This window comes from Culicoides brevitarsis, chromosome 3, assembly GCF_036172545.1.
Source record: "Culicoides brevitarsis isolate CSIRO-B50_1 chromosome 3, AGI_CSIRO_Cbre_v1, whole genome shotgun sequence".
In the NCBI taxonomy this organism is placed as follows: domain Eukaryota; kingdom Metazoa; phylum Arthropoda; class Insecta; order Diptera; family Ceratopogonidae; genus Culicoides; species Culicoides brevitarsis.
In genome coordinates, this window is record NC_087087.1 from 5875403 (window position 1) to 5896195 (window position 20793).

Sequence of the window (20793 nt, forward strand, 5' to 3'; positions counted from 1 at the left end):
TTACATTTTTTTTTCAAATAAATATTAATTATTCAAAATATTGTATTATTAAATTTAAATTTAAATATTTAAAAATATAACTTAATTTAAAAAGAAAATATTTTTAATATTATTTTAAAAATTATTTATTTAAAAAAAACTTAAAAATTAATTTAAAAAAATTAAAATCAATAATTTTAATTTAAAAATTTAGAAAAAATATTCTTCTCTAAATTCTTTAAAATATTCTTTTAAATTTAAATTATTTAATTATTTTTTTGATTATTTATTTTTTTTATTATCAAAAAAAATTAAAAAAAAAACTGATCGGGTTTTCGCTACAAATTCTTTAAGAAAACTCAGATTATATTCAACTATACAATTTATTGCAATGATAAGTTATCGAAATCAGATAATTTTTTTATTATTATTATTTTTAAATTATCTTGAGCAATTTTGCCCCTAAACAGTAAATTTTTTATTAAAAATTATTATTTTTTTATCAAGTTATGATAAAGAAATAATTATAAATTTTATTAACTGTAATAAAAAAAAGGCAAATATTAAGTTAAGTTTAGTAAGTCTTTAAAAAAATATTTTAAAATAAATTATTTAAAAAATTAATTTAAAATTATATTTTTTTATTTTTTATTATACAATATTTTTTCATAATTTATTTAATTTAAATTAATTAATTTTTTAAATTTTATTTAATTTATTTTTCAATATTTTTTTTAAATTATTTTTTTTTATAAAAATTTATTTTAATGCTTTTTTTATTTCAGTTTTATTTTTGTCTGAAATTATAAGAAAGAGAAATTAAATTAAAAATTTAAAATAACTAAATTAAAATTTAAATTATTTTTTTAACAAAAAAACTTCTAAATTTCAATTAAAAAAAATATTAAAATTTTTTCTAAAATTAATTTAATCTAAATTATTTTTTTTTTAAATTTTAATCAATCGATAAGCAATCAAATAATAAAACTAATTCCATTGCGATCTGAGATAAAGTTCACGACTTTTGATAGAAAATCATTTGACTTTAGCGTGTTTCTAATCTTATCTTATTATTTTTATGTTTTCATAAAAAAAACTTTTTTGCCAAAAAATTTTTCAGTCACTAATGAACTTTTAAGATGGCTGAACTAAAAGGAAAAATCCTCCTCCTTTTCCTATTTTTAAGCTTTTTAGCTTTTGCATCGTCAAGAATCATCGACAACCATCCCGAATTCCTTGACAAAATCGAAAATATTTTACACAAATCCGAATCGGACTCAAAATATTGGGAAAAAATCGGCAAAAAAGTCGTCAAAGAAAATGTCAAAAAATTCAAAAACCAAAAAGTCGCAAAAAATTTAATTTTATTCATCGGCGATGGTCTCGGAATTTCAACAACTTCCGCCGCACGTTCGTATCTCGGCGACGTGAATAAAAATCTCGCTTACGAAACTTTGCCGTCAGTTGGAATGGCGAAAACTTATTGCATCGATGGACAAGTTGCTGACTCGGCGTGCACTGCGACAGCCTATTTATGCGGCGTAAAAGGAAATCTTTACACAATTGGCGTCAATGGAAAAGTTCCCGATGGAGTTTGTACGTTTTCGAAGAAAAATCGAACGCCTTCCATCGCGAAATGGGCTTTGGATGCGGGAAAAGCAGCTGGATTGGTGACAACAACGCGAGTAACTCACGCTTCGCCTGCTGGAGTTTTTGGTCACACGTCGGATAGAAACTTTGAACATGACGCTGCGGTGCTCGATAGCGGATGCGATCCAAAAATCACGGAAGATTTGGCAGAACAAATAATTAGAAACGACGTCGGATCAAAATTAAAAGTCATTTTGGGAGGCGGAAGAGAGAATTTTAGACCAAAAACCGCGATTGACGAAGAAGGAAAGCCTGGAAAGCGTCTCGATGGCGTCGATTTGATCGAAGAATGGAAAAAATCCAAGAAAGGCAAGGGAAAATTCGTCTGGAATCGTGAAGAATTGCTTAAAATTAATCCTAAAAATACTTCTCATGTCTTGGGATTGTTCGAAGCGAATCATTTGTTGTACAATCTCGAAGTTCAAGAGCAAGGCAGAGAACATTTGGAACCAACTTTGGCAGAATTGGTCGAAAAAGCCATCGAAGTCTTAAGTTCTGAGAAAAAAGGTTACTTTTTGTTCGTCGAAGGAGGCAGAATCGATCATGCCCATCACGATACTTTGGCAAAACGTTCCCTGGATGAAACAGTTGAATTTTCCAAAGCAATCCAAGCAGCAATGGACAAAGTTAACATGAAAGAAACTTTAATTGTCGTCTCGGCGGATCATTCTCATGCCTTTAGTTACTCCGGATATCCCGAAAGAGACGCAGATATTCTTGGAACAACTTCTGAATTAGCTGAGGATGGACTTAGTTCGATGTTTTTGGGTTATGCCAACGGAAAAGGATATTACACGCATGTTAAGGAAGAAGGAGGTCGAGTTGATCCAAAGCCTCTTCCGAGACCAAGTACTTTTAGATATCCGGCAACTGTTCCTCTTCCATCGGAAACGCATGGCGGAGAAGATGTCGGGGTTTATGCAGGAGGACCTTGGGCTGAATTGTTCACGGGAATTATTGAGCAACATGCGATTCCGCATTTGATGGCTTATGCTGCCTGTATTGGCGATGGAAAGAAAGCTTGTGATAAGATGGAAAATTTATAAAAGTTTTTTCTTAAAATTTTCAGAAAATTAAAAAAAAAATAATTAATTTAAAACATTAAATAAAAATTAAATTAAAAAAAAAAAATTTTTTTAAATAAATAAAATTAAAGAATGAAAAAATATTAAAGAATTTCGGAAATAAAAGTTGAAATATTTTTTTTTTAATTATTAGTTTTTATTTTTTAATTTTTTTTATTTTTAAAATTATTTTTTAAAATATTTTATTTTATTTTTTATAATATTTTATTTTTTTTTTTAATTTAATTAAAAATTATATTTGGGTGTTTAATTTTTCTTTTTAAATTTTTCTCTAGATTTTTTTAAAATTTGATACATTTTAAGCCAATAAAATATTTTAAAAAACCCTTTGACAAAAAATTTTGAATTAGCAAAAAAGCGATTCTCAAATTTCAAATGTGAAATTAAAAAAATTCTTTTCTGAAAATTTAAAAAAAAATATTTTAAAAGTCTAATCCTAACTTTAATTTATTACTGAAGGAATTGTTTTAATTGTATTAAAAATAATTATTTAAATTTTTTAAAATTAATTTAAGAAATTTTAAATTAATTTGATAATTTAAATTAATTTAATTTTATTAAATTTTAATTTTATTTATTTAAATTAATATTGATTAATTTTGTGTTTTGAAATTTTTAAGAATTCTTTTAGTATAATTTAAGTTAAAAATAAAAATAATTCAAAAATGAAAACTTGAAATTTGAAAATTGCATTTTTGCTAATTCAAACAACAAAATTATTTTAAAACTTTAGCAAACAATTTTATATTTAATTTTTTTTTAAATATAATTTTTAGATTTTTTTTTAAATATTTGTTTTTTTTTAAAGAAAGTAAATCAAATTGTTTTTATTTATTTTTCGTTAATTTTTTAAATGAATTATTTTTTTTAATTTTGTAAAAATTAATTTTTTATAAAATTATTTAAAAAATTATAATAAAAAAAAACTTTTATAAATTTTAATTTTTATCACAAGCTTTCATTCCATCGCCAATACAAGCAGCATAAGCCATTAAATGCGGAAGCGAATGTTGTTCAATGACTCCCGTGAATAATTCAGCCCAAGGTCCTCCTGCATAAACTCCGACATCTTCTCCGCCATGCGTTTCAGAGTCTTTAGGAACAGTTCCCGGATATCGAAAATCACTTGGTCTCGGAAGAAATTCTGGATCAACTCGACCTCCTTCTCCTTTGACATGCGTTTTATATCCTTTTCCGTTGGCATAACTCAAAAAAAGTGACTCCAACCCATCTTCAGCTTTTTTAGAAGTTGTTCCAAAAATATCTGCATCTCTTTCGGGATATCCGGAGTAACTAAAGGCATGAGAATGATCCGCCGAGACGACGATTAAAGTTTCTTCCATATCAACTTTGTCAATTGCTTTTTGGATTGCTTTTGAAAATTCAAGAGTTTCATCCAAGGAGCGTTTTACCCAGTTTTCGTGATGCGCTTGATCAATTCTGCCTCCTTCGACGAACAAAAAGTATCCATTTGGCTCGGAAATCAACACGTCGATGGCTTTTTCGACCATTTCTGTTAAAGTTGGCTCCAAATGTTGTCGACCTTGCTCCTGAACTTCGAGATTGTACAACATGTGACTTGCTTCGAACAATCCCAAGAGGTAAGAAACATTTTTAGGATCAATTTCCAAAAGCTCTTTGCGATTCCAAACGAATTTTCCTTCAGAATTTTTGGATTTTTTCCATTCTTCGATCAAATCGACGCCATCGAGACGCTTTCCAGGCTTTCCTTCTTCGTCAATCGAGATTTGTGGTCTAAAATTCTCTCTGCCGCCTCCCAAAATGACTTTTAATTTCGATCCGACGTCGTTTCTTACAATTTGTTCTGCCAAATCTTCCGTGATTTTTGGATCGCATCCACTCTCAAAAATTTCTGCGTCATTTTCCCATTCTCTATTCGACGTGTGACCAAAAACTCCCGAAGGCGAAGCGTGAGTTACTCGCGTTGTTGTCACCAAACCAGCTGCTTTTCCCGCATCCAAAGCCCATTTCGCGATAGATGGCGTTGAATTTTCTTCTGAAAACGTACAATCGCCTTCAGAAACTTTTCCATTGACGCCAATTGTTCGATAATTCGCCTTAATTCCGCACAAATAAGCGGTTGCAGTGCAAGCGGAGTCAGCAACTTGTCTGTCGATGCAATAAGTTTTCGCCATTCCAACGTAGGGAAGCGTTTCGTAAGCCAGAGACATGCTTGGATCGCCGAGATATGAACGAGTAGCGGATGTTGTTTGAACTCCAAGACCATCGCCGATGAAAAAAATTACATTTTTCGCTGGATTTTTATTTTGAAACTTTAAAATATTTTCGTTGACGACATTTTCTCCGATTTTTTTCCAATAAGACGAATGAAATTCAGCTTCGTGAGATTTTTCAAATGACTTGAATTTAAATTCTGGATGCATTCGTTTTTCGAAATCTTCATTTTTATTAAAATTTGGAGAAGAAGACCCAAAATTTAAGAAATTAATGAAAAATAATACGAATAAAATTATTTTTTTCATTTTTCGAGCTGAATATTGACTGATCGGGTGTCTGATACAAAGTCTTTAAGAAAGCTCGGATTAAATTTATTTATTTTATGAATTTATTGCATTGATAAGATTATTGTTTTTTTCAGATATCTTGAGCAATTTGATTGCTTTTGCACCCAAACAATTAATTTTTGTTTAAAGTAATTTTGGTGATTGCAATATAGTCACGTTTTATTAATTTTTTTATTAAATAATGATAAGGCAAAAAATTAATTTAATAAGATTTTTTTTTAGCAGGGGCGTAGCAAGCCGAAAATTTTTGGGGGGGCAAACAGAACTAATATAGCTTCTGATTCCTATATATAAAAAAAAATTTTATATATAAATTTTATGTAAATTATATGCATATTATATGCATATAATATACAAATAATATACAAATTATATACAAATAATATACGAATTATATACATATAATATACGAATTATATGCATATAATATACATATAATATAGAAAAAGTTAATTTTGTCCGCGGCTTAAAATTTTCTTTTACGACTTTTTTGCCGATGTTTTTCCAATATTTTGAGTCTAATTCGGATTTGTGAAAAATATTTTTAATTTTTTCAATAAATTCTGGATGATTTCTTGACGAAACAAAAGCTAAAAAGCTTAAAAATAGCAAAAATAGGAGAACTTTTCCTTTTGGTTTAAACATTTTTAAAGTTCAATATTGACTGAAAATTTTTTGACACAAAAGTTCTGAAGAAAACAAAGAATTAAGAAGATAAGATATAAAAATCCAGACAAAGAACGAGTTATTTTCTGTTAAAATTCATGAACTTTTCCATAAAATGCAATGAACTTAATTTTATCGCTTGTTGATTAAAATTCTTTTTAAAAGATCGTAATTTAGGCTTAAAGAATTTTGTAAAAAAAAATTAAAAAACTAAATATTTTTTTTTTCAAATTTTTTTAGTAATAATTTAAAATATTTTTATAAATGCGAGAAAAAAAATTTTCTAAAAATTTGAAATATGAAGATTTTTTGATAAAATTTATTTTTAATTAATATTTTTTATTAAATAAATAAATATTTAATTTTTTAGAAAAAAAAACAAATTTGACATAAATTTTTGAATTAGAATGAAAGCGATTCTCAAATTTTACATTTATTCTTTTTTTCCTTTAAAATTTAAGAAAAATTATTTCAAAACTCTAATATTAACTGTCATTAATGAAGAAATTTTTTTATTTTTTTTTTTAATATTTGTATTAAAATTTATAAATGTTCAAAAAAAAAATTAAAAAATATTTAAAATTATTTGAAAAATCAAAAAATATTTTGTATATAAAAATATTATTTTTTGAAGAATTAAAAAATTTTTTAAAATTAATTTTAAAGAATTTTGTTGAAAATAATAATAAATTTATGAATAATTCAAAAGAATAAAAGCTAAAAATTTGAAAATCGCATTTTCGCTAATTCAAAATAAAATCTTTCAGATTTTTATCATATTTTAACAAATAATTTTACAATTTTTGAAAAATAATTTTTAAAAAAAATATATAAAAAACAAATAATTTTACAATTTTTGAAAAATAACTTTAAGAATTATTAATATTAATTAATTTAAATTAATTATTTCTTAAAACAATTTTAATATTTTTTTATTTTTATTTTATTTTTCATCACAAGCTTTTAATCCATCGCCAATACAAGCAGCATAAGCCATCAAATGCGGAATCGTATGTTGCTCCATGACTCCCGTGAACAATTCAGCCCAAGGACCTCCTGCATAAATACCAACATCTTCTCCGCCATGCGTTTCATACTGAGTCGGAATCATCGAAGGATATTCAAAATAAATTGGTCTCGGAAACGGTTTTGGATCAATTCTTCCTCCATTTTCCTGATCAACATGCTTTTTAAATCCCTGTCCATTGGCGTAACTCAAAAACATTGAACTGAGTCCATCTTCAGCTAAATCTTCATTTATTCCGAGAATATCTGCGTCTCTTTCGGGATATCCGGAGTAACTAAAGGCATGAGAATGATCCGCCGAGACGACAATTAAAGTTTCTTTCATGTTAACTTTATCCATCGCTGCTTGGATTGCTTTGGAAAATTCAACAGTTTCATCAAGAGCAATTTTTGCTCGATTTTCGTGATTTCCATGATCAATTCTGCCGCCTTCGACGAACAAAAAGAAACCTTTTTTCTCAGTTTTTAGCATGTCAATTGCTTTTTCCGTCATTTCAGCGAGTGATGGATCGAGATGTTGTCGTCCTTGTTCCAAAACTTCCAAATTGTAAAGCATGCTGTAAGAATGGAAAAGTCCCAAAAGACGCGAAGTTTTCTTTGGATTGATTTTCATCAACATTTCTTTGTTCCAAACGTAACTTCCCTTTGTTGAATTTTTCCATTCTGCGATTAAATCGACGCCATCTTCCCGAGCTCCCATTTCTCCATTTTCGCCAACCGAATTTTTGCCTCTAAAAAGTGAACTTCCTGCTCCGAGAATTACTTTGAGTCGCGATCCAACGTCACTTCTCACAATTTGTTCCGCCAAATCGTCAGTAACTTCAGGATCGCATCCGCTGCTCACAACTCCCGAATCCAATTCCCAAAAACGATTCGAAGCATGCCCGAAAACCCCCGCCGGAGATGCATTCGTGACACTTGTCGTTGTTACCAAACCCGCCGCTTTTCCCGCATCCAAAGCCCATTTCGCAATAGATGGCGCTTTATTAGTTTCATTGAACGAACAATCGTCGAGTTTAACTTTCCCGTTGACGCCAACTGTGTAAAAATTTGCTTTTATGCCGCATAAATAGGCCGTCGAGGTACAAGCTGAATCAGCAACTTGACTGTTAATGCAGTAAGTTTTCGCCATTCCAACCGCAGGTAAAGTTTCGTAAGCCAGCGACATTTTTGGATCGCCGAGATACGAACGAGCTGCGGTAGTTGTTGAAATTCCGAGACCATCGCCGATGAATAAAATTAAATTTTTTGCTACTTTTTGGTTTTTGAATTTTTTTAAATTTTCTTTGACGACTTTTTTTCCGATGTTTTTCCAATATTTTGAGTCCGATTCAGATTTGTGAAAAATATTTTTAATTTTTTCAATAAATTCGGGATGATTTCTCGATGAAACAAAAGCTAAAAAGCTCAAAAATAGCAAAAATAGGAGAAATTTTCCTTTTGGTTTAAACATTATGAAAGTTCAATATTAACTGAAAAATTTTTGACACAAAAGTTCTGAAAAAAACAAAGAATTAAGAAGATAAGATATAAAAAATGCAGACAAAGTAACGTGAACTTTTCCATAAAATGCAATGAACTCAATTTTATCGCTTGTTGATTAAAATTCTTTTTAAAAGATCGTAATTTAGACTTAAAGAATTTTTTTTCAAAAAAATTAAAAAACTAAATAATTTATTTTTTTTTTAAATTTCATTTAATTTTTTTAAATTATTAAATTTTTTTAATTTTTTTTTTTTATTTTTTTTAAAGTAATTTAAAATATTTTAAAAAATGCGAGAAAAAAAATGTTTTTTGTAAAAATTTTAACTGCGAAGATTTTTTGATAAAACTGTAAAATTTATTTTAAATTAATATTTTTTATTAAATAAATATTTAGTTTTTTAGAAAAAACAAATTTGACATAAATGTTTGAATTAGCAGGAAAGCGATTCTCAAATTTTACACTTATTCTATTTTTTTCCTATAATTTAAGAAAAATTTTTTAAACAGTCTAAGCTTAACCATTAATGAAACAGCCATTAATGAAGAAATTTTTTTAATTTAATAATATTTAAATATTTGTATTAAAATTTGTAAATGTTTAAAAAAAATAATATAAAAAATATTTAAAATTATTTGAAAAATCAAAAAATTTTTAGTATATAAAAATATTATTTTTTGAAGTATTAAATTTTTTTTTAATTAATTTTAAAGAATTTTGTTGAAAATAATAATAAATTTATGAATAATTCAAAAAAATAAAATCTAAAAATTTGAAAATCGCATATTTGTTAATTCAAAATAAAATCTTTTAGATTCTTAAAAAATTTTAACAAATTTAACATTTTTCGAAAAATAATTTTAAGAATTATTATTATTAATTTTAATTAAAATATAATTAATTTTAATTATTTTAATAATTTTTTAAAAAATTTTTTAAGCTTTTTTAAGAAAATTATAATTTTTTTTTTATTTTTCATCACAAGCTTTAATTCCATCGCCAATACAAGCAGCGAACGCCATCATATGCGGAATTGTGTGTTCTTCAAAATTTCCCGTGAACAAATGCGCCCATGGACCAGCAGCATAAACTCCGACATCATCTCCGCCATGCGTTTCCGAATCCTTTGGCAACGTCGCTGGATGTCGAAAATCACTCGGTTTCTTCAACGTTTTTGGATCAACTCGACCTCCTTCCTCTTTTACGTGCTTTTTGTAACCTTTGCCGTTCGCATAACTCAAAAACATTGATTCCATGCCGTCTTCAGCTTCTTCGCCCGTCGTCCTGAGAATATTCGCGTCTCTTTCGGGATATCCGCCGTAACTGAAAGAATGCGAATGATCCGAAGTGACAACTACCAAAGTTTCGTCAAGGTCAATTTTGCTCATTGCCAGTTCGATTGCTTTGGAAAATTCGCGCGTTTCATCCAAACTTTGTTTCGCGCGATTTGAATGATGTCCGTGATCGATTAAACCGCCTTCGACGAACAAAAAATACCCATTTGGCTCGGAAGTCAACACATCGATGGCTTTTTCGACCATTTCTGCGAGCGTTGGTTCGAATTCGTCACGACCTTCTTCCAAAACTTCGAGATTGTAGAACATGTGAGACGACTCGAACAATCCCAAGAGGTAAGAAACATTTTTGGTATCAACTTTGAGGAGTTCTTCTCGATTCCAGACGTATTTTCCTTGATTTTTTTTAGATTCGAGCCATTCGGAGACCAAATCGACGTCATCGTTGCGTTTTCCTTCGTCGCCTTCCTCGTCAATGTGATTTTTGGAGCGAAAATTTCGACGTCCGCCTCCCATAATGACACGAAGGGCGTTGCCGGGAGCGTTTCGAACGAGTTGTTCGGCAATGTCATCTACTAAAGAAGCGTCGCAGCCACTTTTTTCGACTTCGGCGTCGTTTTCCCAATTGCGATTTGCTGTGTTTGCATAAACTCCTGCCTAAAATAATTAAAAAAAAATTGTTTAAAATTAAAAAATTAATTAAAAAAATCAATGTTTAAATTTAATCTAATTTTATGAAAAAAAAATTAAATAATATTTATAATTAAAAATATTAAAAAAATTTAAAAAAACATTAAAATTTTAATTACATTATTTTTTTTCTCAATTTTTTTTTTTGTATTAATTTTCATTTAATTTTATATTAAATTATTTTTTTTAATTTAATTTTTTCAAATTATATTAACATAATTTTAATTAATTTAAATTATTTTAAAAAATTAATTTATTTATTTTATTTTTTTTTAATATTTATTTTTTTTTTCCAAAATTTTTAAATTTATTAAATTAAATTAATTAATTAAAAATTAAATAAATTTAAATATATTCAAATTGAAAAAAAAAATAGAATTTTATTATTAATTAAATAATTTAAAAATTTTGGGAAAACAAAAGAAAATGTGAAAAAAATAAATAAACATTATTTTTAAAAATTAAAATAAATAAATTATTTTGTTTAAATTAAAAGTAACTAAAATTTAATGAAAATAAGTTTTAAAAAATTTGAAAGAATATAATTATAAAAAAATAATTAAATATAAAAAATAAATGAAAATATTTTTTTTTAAAATTAAAAAAAAATTAAAAATTTTCTTTTTAATTTAGAAATGTTAAAAAAATTAACAAAAAATATTAAAAAAAAAAATAAAATTTAAATAAAAAAAAAAAATTAAAAAAATAATTAATAAAATTTTAAAAAAATCTTACAGGCGACGCATGTGTAACTCTCATATTCGTAACAATTCCTGCTCCTTTTCCCGCTTTTATTGCCCATTCTGCAATTGATGGCGTTCTGTTCTTTTTCACAACCTGAGCATCACACTCCTTGTAAAAAACTTTCGCATTGACACCAATTGTTTGATAATTCGCTTTCACGCCGCACAAATAAGCTGTTGCAGTACAAGCCGAGTCAGCAACTTGTCGATCGACACAGTAAGTCTTCGACATTCCCGTAAAAGGCAATTTTTCATACGCCAAACTTTGGTTCGGATCACTTTCAAAACTCCTCGTCGCTGTTGTCGTTGTCATGCTGAGCCCATCTCCGAGGAAAAGAATGATATTTTTGGCAATTTTTCTATTTTCTGGAATTTTATTTAGATTTTCTCGAACAACATTTTTTCCAATTATTTGCCAAAATTCAGAATTTTGCTCCGCTTCGTAAATTTTGGGTAAAACGAAGGATTTTAGGAACTCTGGATGTAATCGACGTTCGCCAGATAAGAAAATATTGGCTTCTTTTGTGTATTTTTCGTGAAATTTCTCATAATTTGGGGATCGGGATGAAACAAAAGCCGTGAGAGAAATGAAAATGAATGCGAGGAAAAATTTTGGTCTGAACATTGCGAAATAAAAAAATTAACTAAAAGGTGAGAATATCAACAATAAAATAATAAACAAAAAATTAATAATTTTTTATCAGATAATTTAAGAGATAAGTGAGGATTGTAAGTTTTTGAGGTCGATTTATTGAAGCTCGAATATAAAATTAAATTTAGAGCTCGAAAATATATTAAAAAAAAATATTTAAATTTTGATATTTTAATATTTTTTTTATCTAAAAATTTATTTATTTTTATTTTTTATTATTTTTTTTTTTTTTTGAAAATTTTTTTAAAGTGACTTTTATAAAATAAATTATTAAAATTGTATTACAATTTTTTGAAATAATTTTAAAAAATTTACTAATTTAAATAAATAAAATAAATTTTTTATTTTAATTAAAATTAATTTTGAAAAATATTTTTATCCAAAATATTTAATACTTTCAAAAAATTAAAAAAAAATAAATTATATAAGAATTTAAAATAAATTAAAAAAATTGAAATTTTAAGAAAATTAAATTAAAAATGGCAAATTTATTTTATTTTTTTATTTTTATTTTTTTTTTTTGATCAAAAATTGGTTTTTAAAAAATTAATTTAAATTTTTCAATTTTAAAATATAAATCTCAAAAAATATTTAAAAATTAATTAAAAAAAAATAATAAATATTTCTGAGGTTCTTCTAAAAAAATTACAAAATTAAAATTATTCAATAATATAAAAATTTTAATAAAATTTCAAAAAAATTAAAAAAAAATTGGGGTTTAAGTTTTAGCCTCTGAACTCGAGTTTTGGGAATGCCTTGAGATTAAATTTCGATAAATTGAGTAATAAAATACTTACTCGAATCGAATGATCAATTTGATATTGAATTTGATAATCCACACAAAAAAATTTTATTAAGCAATAAAAAAAATCAAATAACAGAGATAAGATTATTTATCGTCATCACAAGCTTTTAATCCGTTCCCAATACAAGCTGCATACGCCATCATATGCGGAATCGTGAATTGTTGGAAATTGCCCGTGAACAAATGAGACCATGGCCCAATCGCATAAACGCCAACATCTTCGCCGCCATGCGTTTCGAGCTCATTTGGAATCATTCCCGGATATTGGAAGAAAATTGGTTTCGCGAAAGATTTTGGATCAACGCGCCCTCCTTCCTTCTTCACGTGCTCATAAGATCCCATTCCATTGGCATAACTCAAGATAAAAGATTCCATGCCATCATTTGCGGTTTGTCCATTTGTGCCTAAAATATCGACGTCTCTTCCGGGATATCCGCCGTAACTAAAGGCATGAGAGTGATCGGCAGTAACTACGATCAAAGTTTCTTCCAAGTCAACTTTTTCTTTTGTCATTTGAATCGCTTTGGCAAACTCCTTCGTTTCATCCAAAGACAGTTTCGCTTGATTTTCGTGATGAGCATGATCGATTCGCCCGCCTTCGACGAACAAAAAGTAACCTTTTTCCTCGGTACTTAAAACGTCGATGGCTTTGTCGACCATTTCAGTTAAAGTTGGTTCGAAATCTTGACGCCCTAATTGAATAGTTTCTAAATTGTACAAAGTATGCCCATCCTCGAAGAGCCCAAGAACGGTAGTAGTGTTTGTGGCATTGATTTTTAAGAGATCTTGACGATTCCAAACGTAATTTCCTTTACCGTTTTTGGATTTTTTCCATTCTTCGATCAAATCGACGCCATCGAGACGTTTACCTGGCTTTCCTTCTTCGTCCATAGACTCTACTGGGCGGAAATTGTACCTTCCGCCGCCCATAATGACACGAAGTTTTGATCCAACCTCGTCTCGAATGAGCTGTTCAGCGATATCGTCTGTGGTTTTTGGATCACATCCAGATTTTTTTACTTCTTCGTCGTTTTCCCAATCACGGAATGCGATATGACCATAAACGCCCGTCTATTAAAATATTTTTTTTACTAAACGTGTAACTTTTTATGAACGTGAGGGTCTTAAGTCATCCCGTTAAGTCGTATTTTCATGAATTTTGAGATATTTTTACTGAAATTCGTACAAAAAATGTAAAAGAGCTCAAGGAGCTCGAAATTTTGTTCACTACTGTACGAATTTCAGTAAAAATATCTAAAAATTCATGAAAATTACAACTTAATGGATGACTTAAGATCTTACGTTCATAAGAAAAGACTTAAGTTACACGTTTGTCTTGTACAAAAAACAAACGTGTAACTTTTTATGAACGTAAGGATCTTAAGTCATTTCATTAAGTCGTAATTTTCATGAATTATCAGTGAGAATTTCTGACTTAAAATCTTACGTTCATAAGAAAAGTCTTAAGTTACACGTTTGTTTTCTAAAAAGAACAAACGTGTATTTTTTTTATGAACGTAAGGATCTTAAGTCATTCATTAAGTCGTAATTTTCAAGAATCATCAAAATTTTCACTGATAATTCATGAAAATTATTTAACTTAAGATCTTACGTTCATAAATTCTTAAGTCACACGTTTGTCCGTAAAAAAAACTTACCGGCGACGCGTGAGTTACTCTCGTCGTTGTCACCAATCCCGCTGCTTTACCTGCATCCATTGCCCATTTCGCAATAGATGGCGTTCTATTTTCCTCCAATTGCCCAGCTTTGCAATCTTTGTTCTGAACTTTTGCATTTAACCCGATTGTTTCGTAATTGGCTTTTACGCCGCACAAATAAGCTGTCGCTGAACATGCGGAATCAGCAGTTTGTCTATCAACGCAATAAGTTTTCGACATGCCAACATAAGGGAAGTCTTCATAAGCCAAGCTGATGCTTGGATCTCCGACATATGAACGAGTTGCGGAAGTTGTTTGAACTCCCAAACCATCGCCGAGGAATAAAATGATATTTTTTGCAATTTTTTGGGTCTTTTGCTTTTTGAGATTTTCCTCGAGAACCTTTGAACCGACAGTTTTCCAATAATCCGTGTTGAACTCAGCTTCGTGATTTTTTTTCAAAGGCTCTGAATCACGAAATTCGGGATGCGAATGGAAATCAGGTGCTCGCGAAGACACGAAGGTCAAGAAACACGCTGATAAGATCAGGAGTTTAAGTGAAAAAAGATTTGTTCCAAACATTTCGAGTAGCTAAATTGAACTGACGATTGTAAAAAAAAGATTATAAATTGTAAAGCAATTCTAATCAATTTTCGTTATCGGCTTTGATAAGTTTAAAGTTGAAGTGGATTCTCTTGTTTAGTATTTTTTTTTGTTGAGCTCTTTTTTTCCATATAAAAAAGTGACAAACTTTGAAACATGTGAAAAATTTTTCATTTTAAAAAAAGTAAAAAAAAATATTTGATATTAATTTCTATATGCCATCCTGTCATTTTGTTGCTAAAATAAAAAATATACACACAAATAAAAAGTTTCCGTCTTTTTTCCGCACATAAAGTACTAAATATGATGTCGAAAAAAACGGACAATATTGCAAAATGTATTTTATTTTCACACGACCGGAAATTCAAAAGTTAGTGAAGGTAGATGGACAGACAGGATACATTTTTCAACTATAGCATGAAAAAAAAAGAGAATTTTTTTTCTCTCTACATCAATCAAAAAAGAGCTTTAAAATGTTTTCAGCTTTAAAAAAAAATCCAGCAACGCTCGGAAAAATTTTCCAATTATTATCACGAAGGCAGAATGTCGAACAACACCCAGCTAATTTGTATTGTTATATTTTCTAAATCTAAACAAACAGAATTACCTCCATACAGCTTGCGGATGTACACGTGAAATAGATACAAAAACAAAATTTTAAATCATGTAATTATGAAAGTAAAATATAATTACAATTTGAATTATTAATGTTTGTTGTGTAGAAAATTTTTGGTTGGTTCATCAACAATATGCCGAGTTTTAGGATTTTGTCAGTATATCAAAAATATCAACGGGTTATGTTTAGGTGAATGGTGTCTGTGTGTGTGTTTGTGTGGTGCGCGTATTTGTTTAATATTTAGATCTTTGTTGTGACCCTTTTCTAAATTTTCAACTTTTTAATGACGTGAACATCATGATATCGTGTTTTGAGTTACATGGGGAACTGAAACGTTGAGAGGATTTAAGACATGAATTAGCATGACAAATTTTCTACTAATTTATTGAACTTTAATTTTTATCGACTTTGAAGAAAAAATTTAATATTTAGGAAAAACTTTGTTCAAAGATATTTAGAAAAAAAATTTGGTTTGATTGATTTTGTTAAAAAATAATCTTCAAAGAATTTTTTGTAGAAGGGCTTCCTTCATTTGTTGTTCTTGAACTAATTGTATTGAAAGTCTTCACATGCTTTTTTTTCTTCGAACGAAGTTTTAAAAATAACTTATTCATTAATTTGAATTTACTTCATAATTCAAAAAGTTTAATTTTTTCTTACTTTGAAGCGATCTGATGGCTTGGAAAAAATATTTTAGAAATCATTAGTCTGTTTTTGAATATTGTTCAAGTATAGAGTATGCATACAATCCATTGGTATATCATGTCAAAATAACTAAATCCTCAGAAGCTCCTTCTTCTCCAAATATCAATGTTACTTTTTTCTCCTGCGGTCTAGGACTTTATTGTTTGATCGCGGGACGTTAAAATTAAATAAATTCCACATTCTTATTATTGAGCTCTGTCTCGTTATACCAAATTTCGTACAATTACTTGAATGATAGGTCTTTGAATAGCATATTTTCTTCTGTTTGATCAAATTAAAGTGTTTCACTTCTATAACAGGGAAGAACGAGTTTAGTTATCCACAAGAAGACCTCAAATTAGAAAAAATATAAGAGATGTTTCGTCATAACTTTTTAAACTTACAACCTGCTTTTATTTTTTTTTAATTTGAGCTTTGAAATTAATCAGAAATTTGAAGTTGAAATTAATAAAAAAAAACTTTTTATTCTTTTTCAACAAAATTTTATCATGATATTTTTCATGAGTTAGAACTTACCTTCAGTTTAAATAAGTTTCAAAAACTTACCATTATTCCTTTCAACGATTACATTCCCCATGCCGCGTTCTGACATTACTCAAATGAAAATGATGTTCAATTTAAACTTTTTAGTAGAATAATAATAATAACAGTAGCAATATTCATATTCGAGCCGAAAAATCAACCCGTCATACCTACCCGTATGGGGAAATACAAAACAACAACAACTACCGTTAATAAAAACAACAATTCATATCAAATCAAGGATTATAATAACTCTTTAATTCCATGGAGAGCATTGTAATTATTACAACAAATATACTTCGAATACTATGTTATTAATACTGACAATATGGCATTTTGAATTGCTTTCCAAATGTACGGATAGCAAACAGTAGGCAACTACGTGGCATGGCGTTTTAAGGTACCATCCTACTTTTTGATAGCTCTTAAATAATGCATTTTGTAATTATTCTTAGGAATCGCATGATAATAAACTTTTCAGTTTTCGGGCATGAAATTATATTTTGGAAATGGAAAATTTCTCTGGCTTTATTATTATTACGTTTATGTGTTGTGTGTGTGTGTTTAGCTTATGACACGCCGCTACTCACAACGATAAGAAAGGTGAGAAATATGGGTTGTCAGTCTCTGTTTTTTTATTACTTTTTATCCTTTAACTTTTACTTGTCCGAGTTAATTTCGGGCAGATTTTTTTTATGTCTTTCAAACTTTTTTTTGTCAACTTCGTGAGGGTTTTTAATTTAATCCAATCAGATTTGGCGGATCAAAGGATGTAATTATAATGAAAATGACGCAAAAAAAAGCAACAACAAGGCCGATAAAAACTTCTCGAAGACAAAAAACTTTTCTGAAAAGTTTAATTCATGTTCCAGCGAAGAAAGAAAAGATTCATTTATTATTTATGGCTTGAAGTCGTACCCGGTACTATAAAGAAGTATATTGACTCGAACAGCCATCAACGACGATCAATAGCGTGTATCTCTTTTTATCTAGGGTTAAGTGAGATTGCTTCAAAAGTCCTTACTTTTCCTTTGAAAATCGCCTTTTATTCAAAGCTTTCGAATTAACAGACACGAAAAACCACTAAAACGCTTCTCATGTTAATGCCGAAAAAAATTGTCTTTTTTTTCGGAGACGACAACTACTAATTCATCTAATAAAGTACGTAAATTGATTGACATTGAACAAGATTTTAACCGATTTTTTTTTTTGCCTTTTTTATATGTTTTCTGAGAAGAGATAAAAAAAAAAGGAGAAGAGTATCGACGCTAATGGAAGAAATAGATTTAATAAAGTGAAAATAAAAATTGGTTTGAAAGTAATTGAAATGTGTCGTTCTTTTAAAAAGCGTCTAATTGACGGTTGATCTTCTTTTGCTTTTTTTAAAAAAATAAAATTTCAACAAGAATTGATGTTTGTTTTAAAAAAGGAACTCATTCTTTGTTTACCAAAGAGAAAAAAAATATGCGCGGAAATTGTTTACATTAGTTGATAACCTTCATAAAATAATATAAACAAAACGGGTGCAATTACTTTTTTTTCTCTCCTCGTGTTTTTGTATTCATTTTATGAGAGTTGATACTTCCGTTTTTTTACAAGCGTTTTTAAAAATTTTGAAAAAAAATAACGGCGCTTCTATGAAGTCCTTCCGTTACTACTGTATACATTTTTCAAAAGTTTAAAAAGAATTTATCAATATATAAAAAGTTGTCTGTACACATGAAGACGAATAATAAAGAAATTTTTAAGTAAAGAGTTCATTTGTAGTAAAATTTGTTAAAAGACAAAATATCAGCTAAAGCTCTTTGTTGTTCGGCAAAAAATTCTTCATGATGTGCCTTCCATAAAAAATCAGTGCCTTCCATCATGCGGTTCATGCCTTCCTGAAAGTTGATCGGTACCATAACACATGGAAAAGGTTAATTTTTGCAATGAAGTCTTCTCTTATACAATTTCGACAAACTTTGACAGGGATGTTATGATCATACTACTCCGTGGTTGTAATAATTGAGTTACCGGAACTTTTGTGAAAGTGCATGTTTCGTTAATGTTATTTGTTTGTTAGCAATATTGCAGTTCAAATCAATTGTATTCAAAATATTTCGATTGTCATCTGACTTTGATTCTTTGATCCTTGTATTTACATTAAATTAATTCAAAATAATATTCATTCAAATACGGTCTTAGATTATAAGTTTTCGTTCTTAAATCAATTTTTTAGTTGAGTTTTAGATTATCTGTAGAAAAATTTGCAAATCTTTCTTAAGCTGAAATTTATAAAAAAAATAATTTGGTTTAGTGTTCAAAAACTTTTTATAAAGCAAAATTTTACTTACCCAAATGAACTTCTTACTTTTTCAAAATGCGCTCAAGTTCTTTGTTACTTAACATCTGCTAAGTCTGATTTTTTTTCATTTACACAAAAGAAAGATAAGAGCTTACCTGTTTGCTTGAATGCGTAGCAAACTCCTCTCATCATGGCAGCGGAAATTAATTACCTTTTTTCCCGCTTAAAACAAAAAAAAAACTCTAACGCGTGTGTTAAAAATCGTATGTCATCACGTTGAAAGCAATAAAACTGTAAAAAGAAACATTTTCATTAAACGAACAACGAACGAAGAGCAAAAAAAGAGTTGAGAGATCTGAAATGTCTGTTTGCTGCCAAATAGACATCTCACCGAAGACATTTTCCTTAAATTAGATACTAAACTTACCAAAACCATACTTGACATCTTTCCTTACTTTACAACTGTTGGCATTACTTTTACCTGTTTTTTAAAGTTTTTTTTTTCCAGCAACAACAACAACAAGAAAACTATAACAGAGAAAATAAAAATAAAGTGACTGAAAATAATAATGAAAAACCAAGTGTTGTATCTTCTTAACGTGTCTCCATGTGTCTTCGTCGTCGTCATAGTCGTGCAGGTTGTTGTGTCGAATTGTAAGGGAAAAAGATACATTCGTGTAGCTCATGTGGCATTTTGTACACCACAACTAAGAAAATTCATTAAAAATTTAACAAGTTGCATTAAATATTTATTGTTTTTACGTATTTTCTGTTTTTGTTTTGCTTTTTTTTTGTTTTATTTTTTTGACTTGGCCAAAGGGATGAGAAGTCGAGTAGTTTCGACGCCCATTTCGAAAGTTTTGCTTAAAAGTAATTTTGTGATAGTATCCCTTCGATGCAAAAAAAAAAAGTAACAATAACACGAAAAAAAACTGTTTGGTGAAAAGAATGCGATACAGAACGAAGCGAGGTGATGGCATTAAACTGAAGCAAATAAAAAAAAACGAAATAGAAAAGTTTTTCAACAAAGTTACTACTATTGAAAGTAGAAATGTAAAAACATTTGAACTAAAAAAATGTTGTCATTGTTTAACCTTTTTTGTTCATTTTCTGTTCAGCAATAAAATCTGGTACAGAATCTAAATTTATTTTTTTTTTGTTTCAGAATGAAGACAGTTTTGTATATGGAATGGTATGGAGGAAAACATTGTTCTGCCATTTAGGACAGAAATTTAATGGAAAATTTCAGTTTTATTGCTGCAATTGCAGTTGTAACAAGTTTTTTCATTTTATGAACTGATGTAAGGAGTATTGTACTTGTGAAACGTTAAGTTTCATTCTGTTGAAGGACTTTCAAGAAATTTATTTTAAAATCAATTTTTTTCTCATTGGTAAAAAAATCGAAAAAATATTTTAAAAAAAAAATTTGTTTTTTAATTTTTTAAAAATTTTAATTTTTTTTTTAAAAAAAATATTTTAAAAATTATAAAAAATACATAAATGAAAAAAAAATTAAAATAAAAAAAAATAAAAATTAAATTTTTAAAAAATTAAACAATTAATTAATTAAATTAAATTAAAAATTAGTAAATAATTAAAATAAAAAAATAAATTAAAAATTAAAATTTATTAAAATTAAATAATTAATTAAATAATTAAAAAATAAAAAAATTAATTTAATTTTTTTTATATTTATTGTAGTAACAAATTTAACCAAAATTTTAGATTAGATTGAAAAAGTATTTTAAAAAATTAGTTTTAAAATTTTCAAAAATTAAAAAA

General features: G+C 28.1%; 5 protein-coding genes across 5 annotated transcripts; 1 reads left to right on the forward strand and 4 right to left on the reverse strand.

Moving 5' to 3' along the window:
* The first annotated feature begins 1118 nt into the window (after positions 1 to 1118).
* On the forward strand, positions 1119 to 2675 carry LOC134833786 (membrane-bound alkaline phosphatase-like). Its single transcript, XM_063848236.1, has one exon. The coding sequence runs from the start codon at positions 1119 to 1121 to the stop codon at positions 2673 to 2675; it is 1557 nt and encodes a 518-aa protein (XP_063704306.1).
* A 797-nt stretch (positions 2676 to 3472) lies between these two features.
* On the reverse strand, positions 3473 to 5184 carry LOC134834490 (membrane-bound alkaline phosphatase-like). Its single transcript, XM_063849190.1, has one exon. The coding sequence runs from the start codon at positions 5117 to 5119 to the stop codon at positions 3653 to 3655; it is 1467 nt and encodes a 488-aa protein (XP_063705260.1). The 5' UTR covers positions 5120 to 5184; the 3' UTR covers positions 3473 to 3652.
* A 1685-nt stretch (positions 5185 to 6869) lies between these two features.
* Positions 6870 to 8120, reverse strand: LOC134833787 (membrane-bound alkaline phosphatase-like). The gene has a single exon (XM_063848237.1). The coding sequence runs from the start codon at positions 8118 to 8120 to the stop codon at positions 6870 to 6872; it is 1251 nt and encodes a 416-aa protein (XP_063704307.1).
* Positions 8121 to 9403: 1283 nt separating this feature from the next.
* LOC134835073 (membrane-bound alkaline phosphatase-like) lies at positions 9404 to 11616 on the reverse strand. The gene is made up of 2 exons (XM_063849929.1): positions 11156 to 11616; positions 9404 to 10387 (listed from the first exon to the last, which is right to left on the reverse strand). The coding sequence occupies exons 1-2, from the start codon at positions 11474 to 11476 to the stop codon at positions 9404 to 9406; spliced, it is 1305 nt and encodes a 434-aa protein (XP_063705999.1). The 5' UTR covers positions 11477 to 11616.
* An 895-nt stretch (positions 11617 to 12511) lies between these two features.
* LOC134833113 (membrane-bound alkaline phosphatase-like) lies at positions 12512 to 14860 on the reverse strand. Its single transcript, XM_063847318.1, has 2 exons — positions 14279 to 14860; positions 12512 to 13691 (listed from the first exon to the last, which is right to left on the reverse strand). The coding sequence occupies exons 1-2, from the start codon at positions 14858 to 14860 to the stop codon at positions 12705 to 12707; spliced, it is 1569 nt and encodes a 522-aa protein (XP_063703388.1). The 3' UTR covers positions 12512 to 12704.
* Positions 14861 to 20793: the final 5933 nt, after the last annotated feature.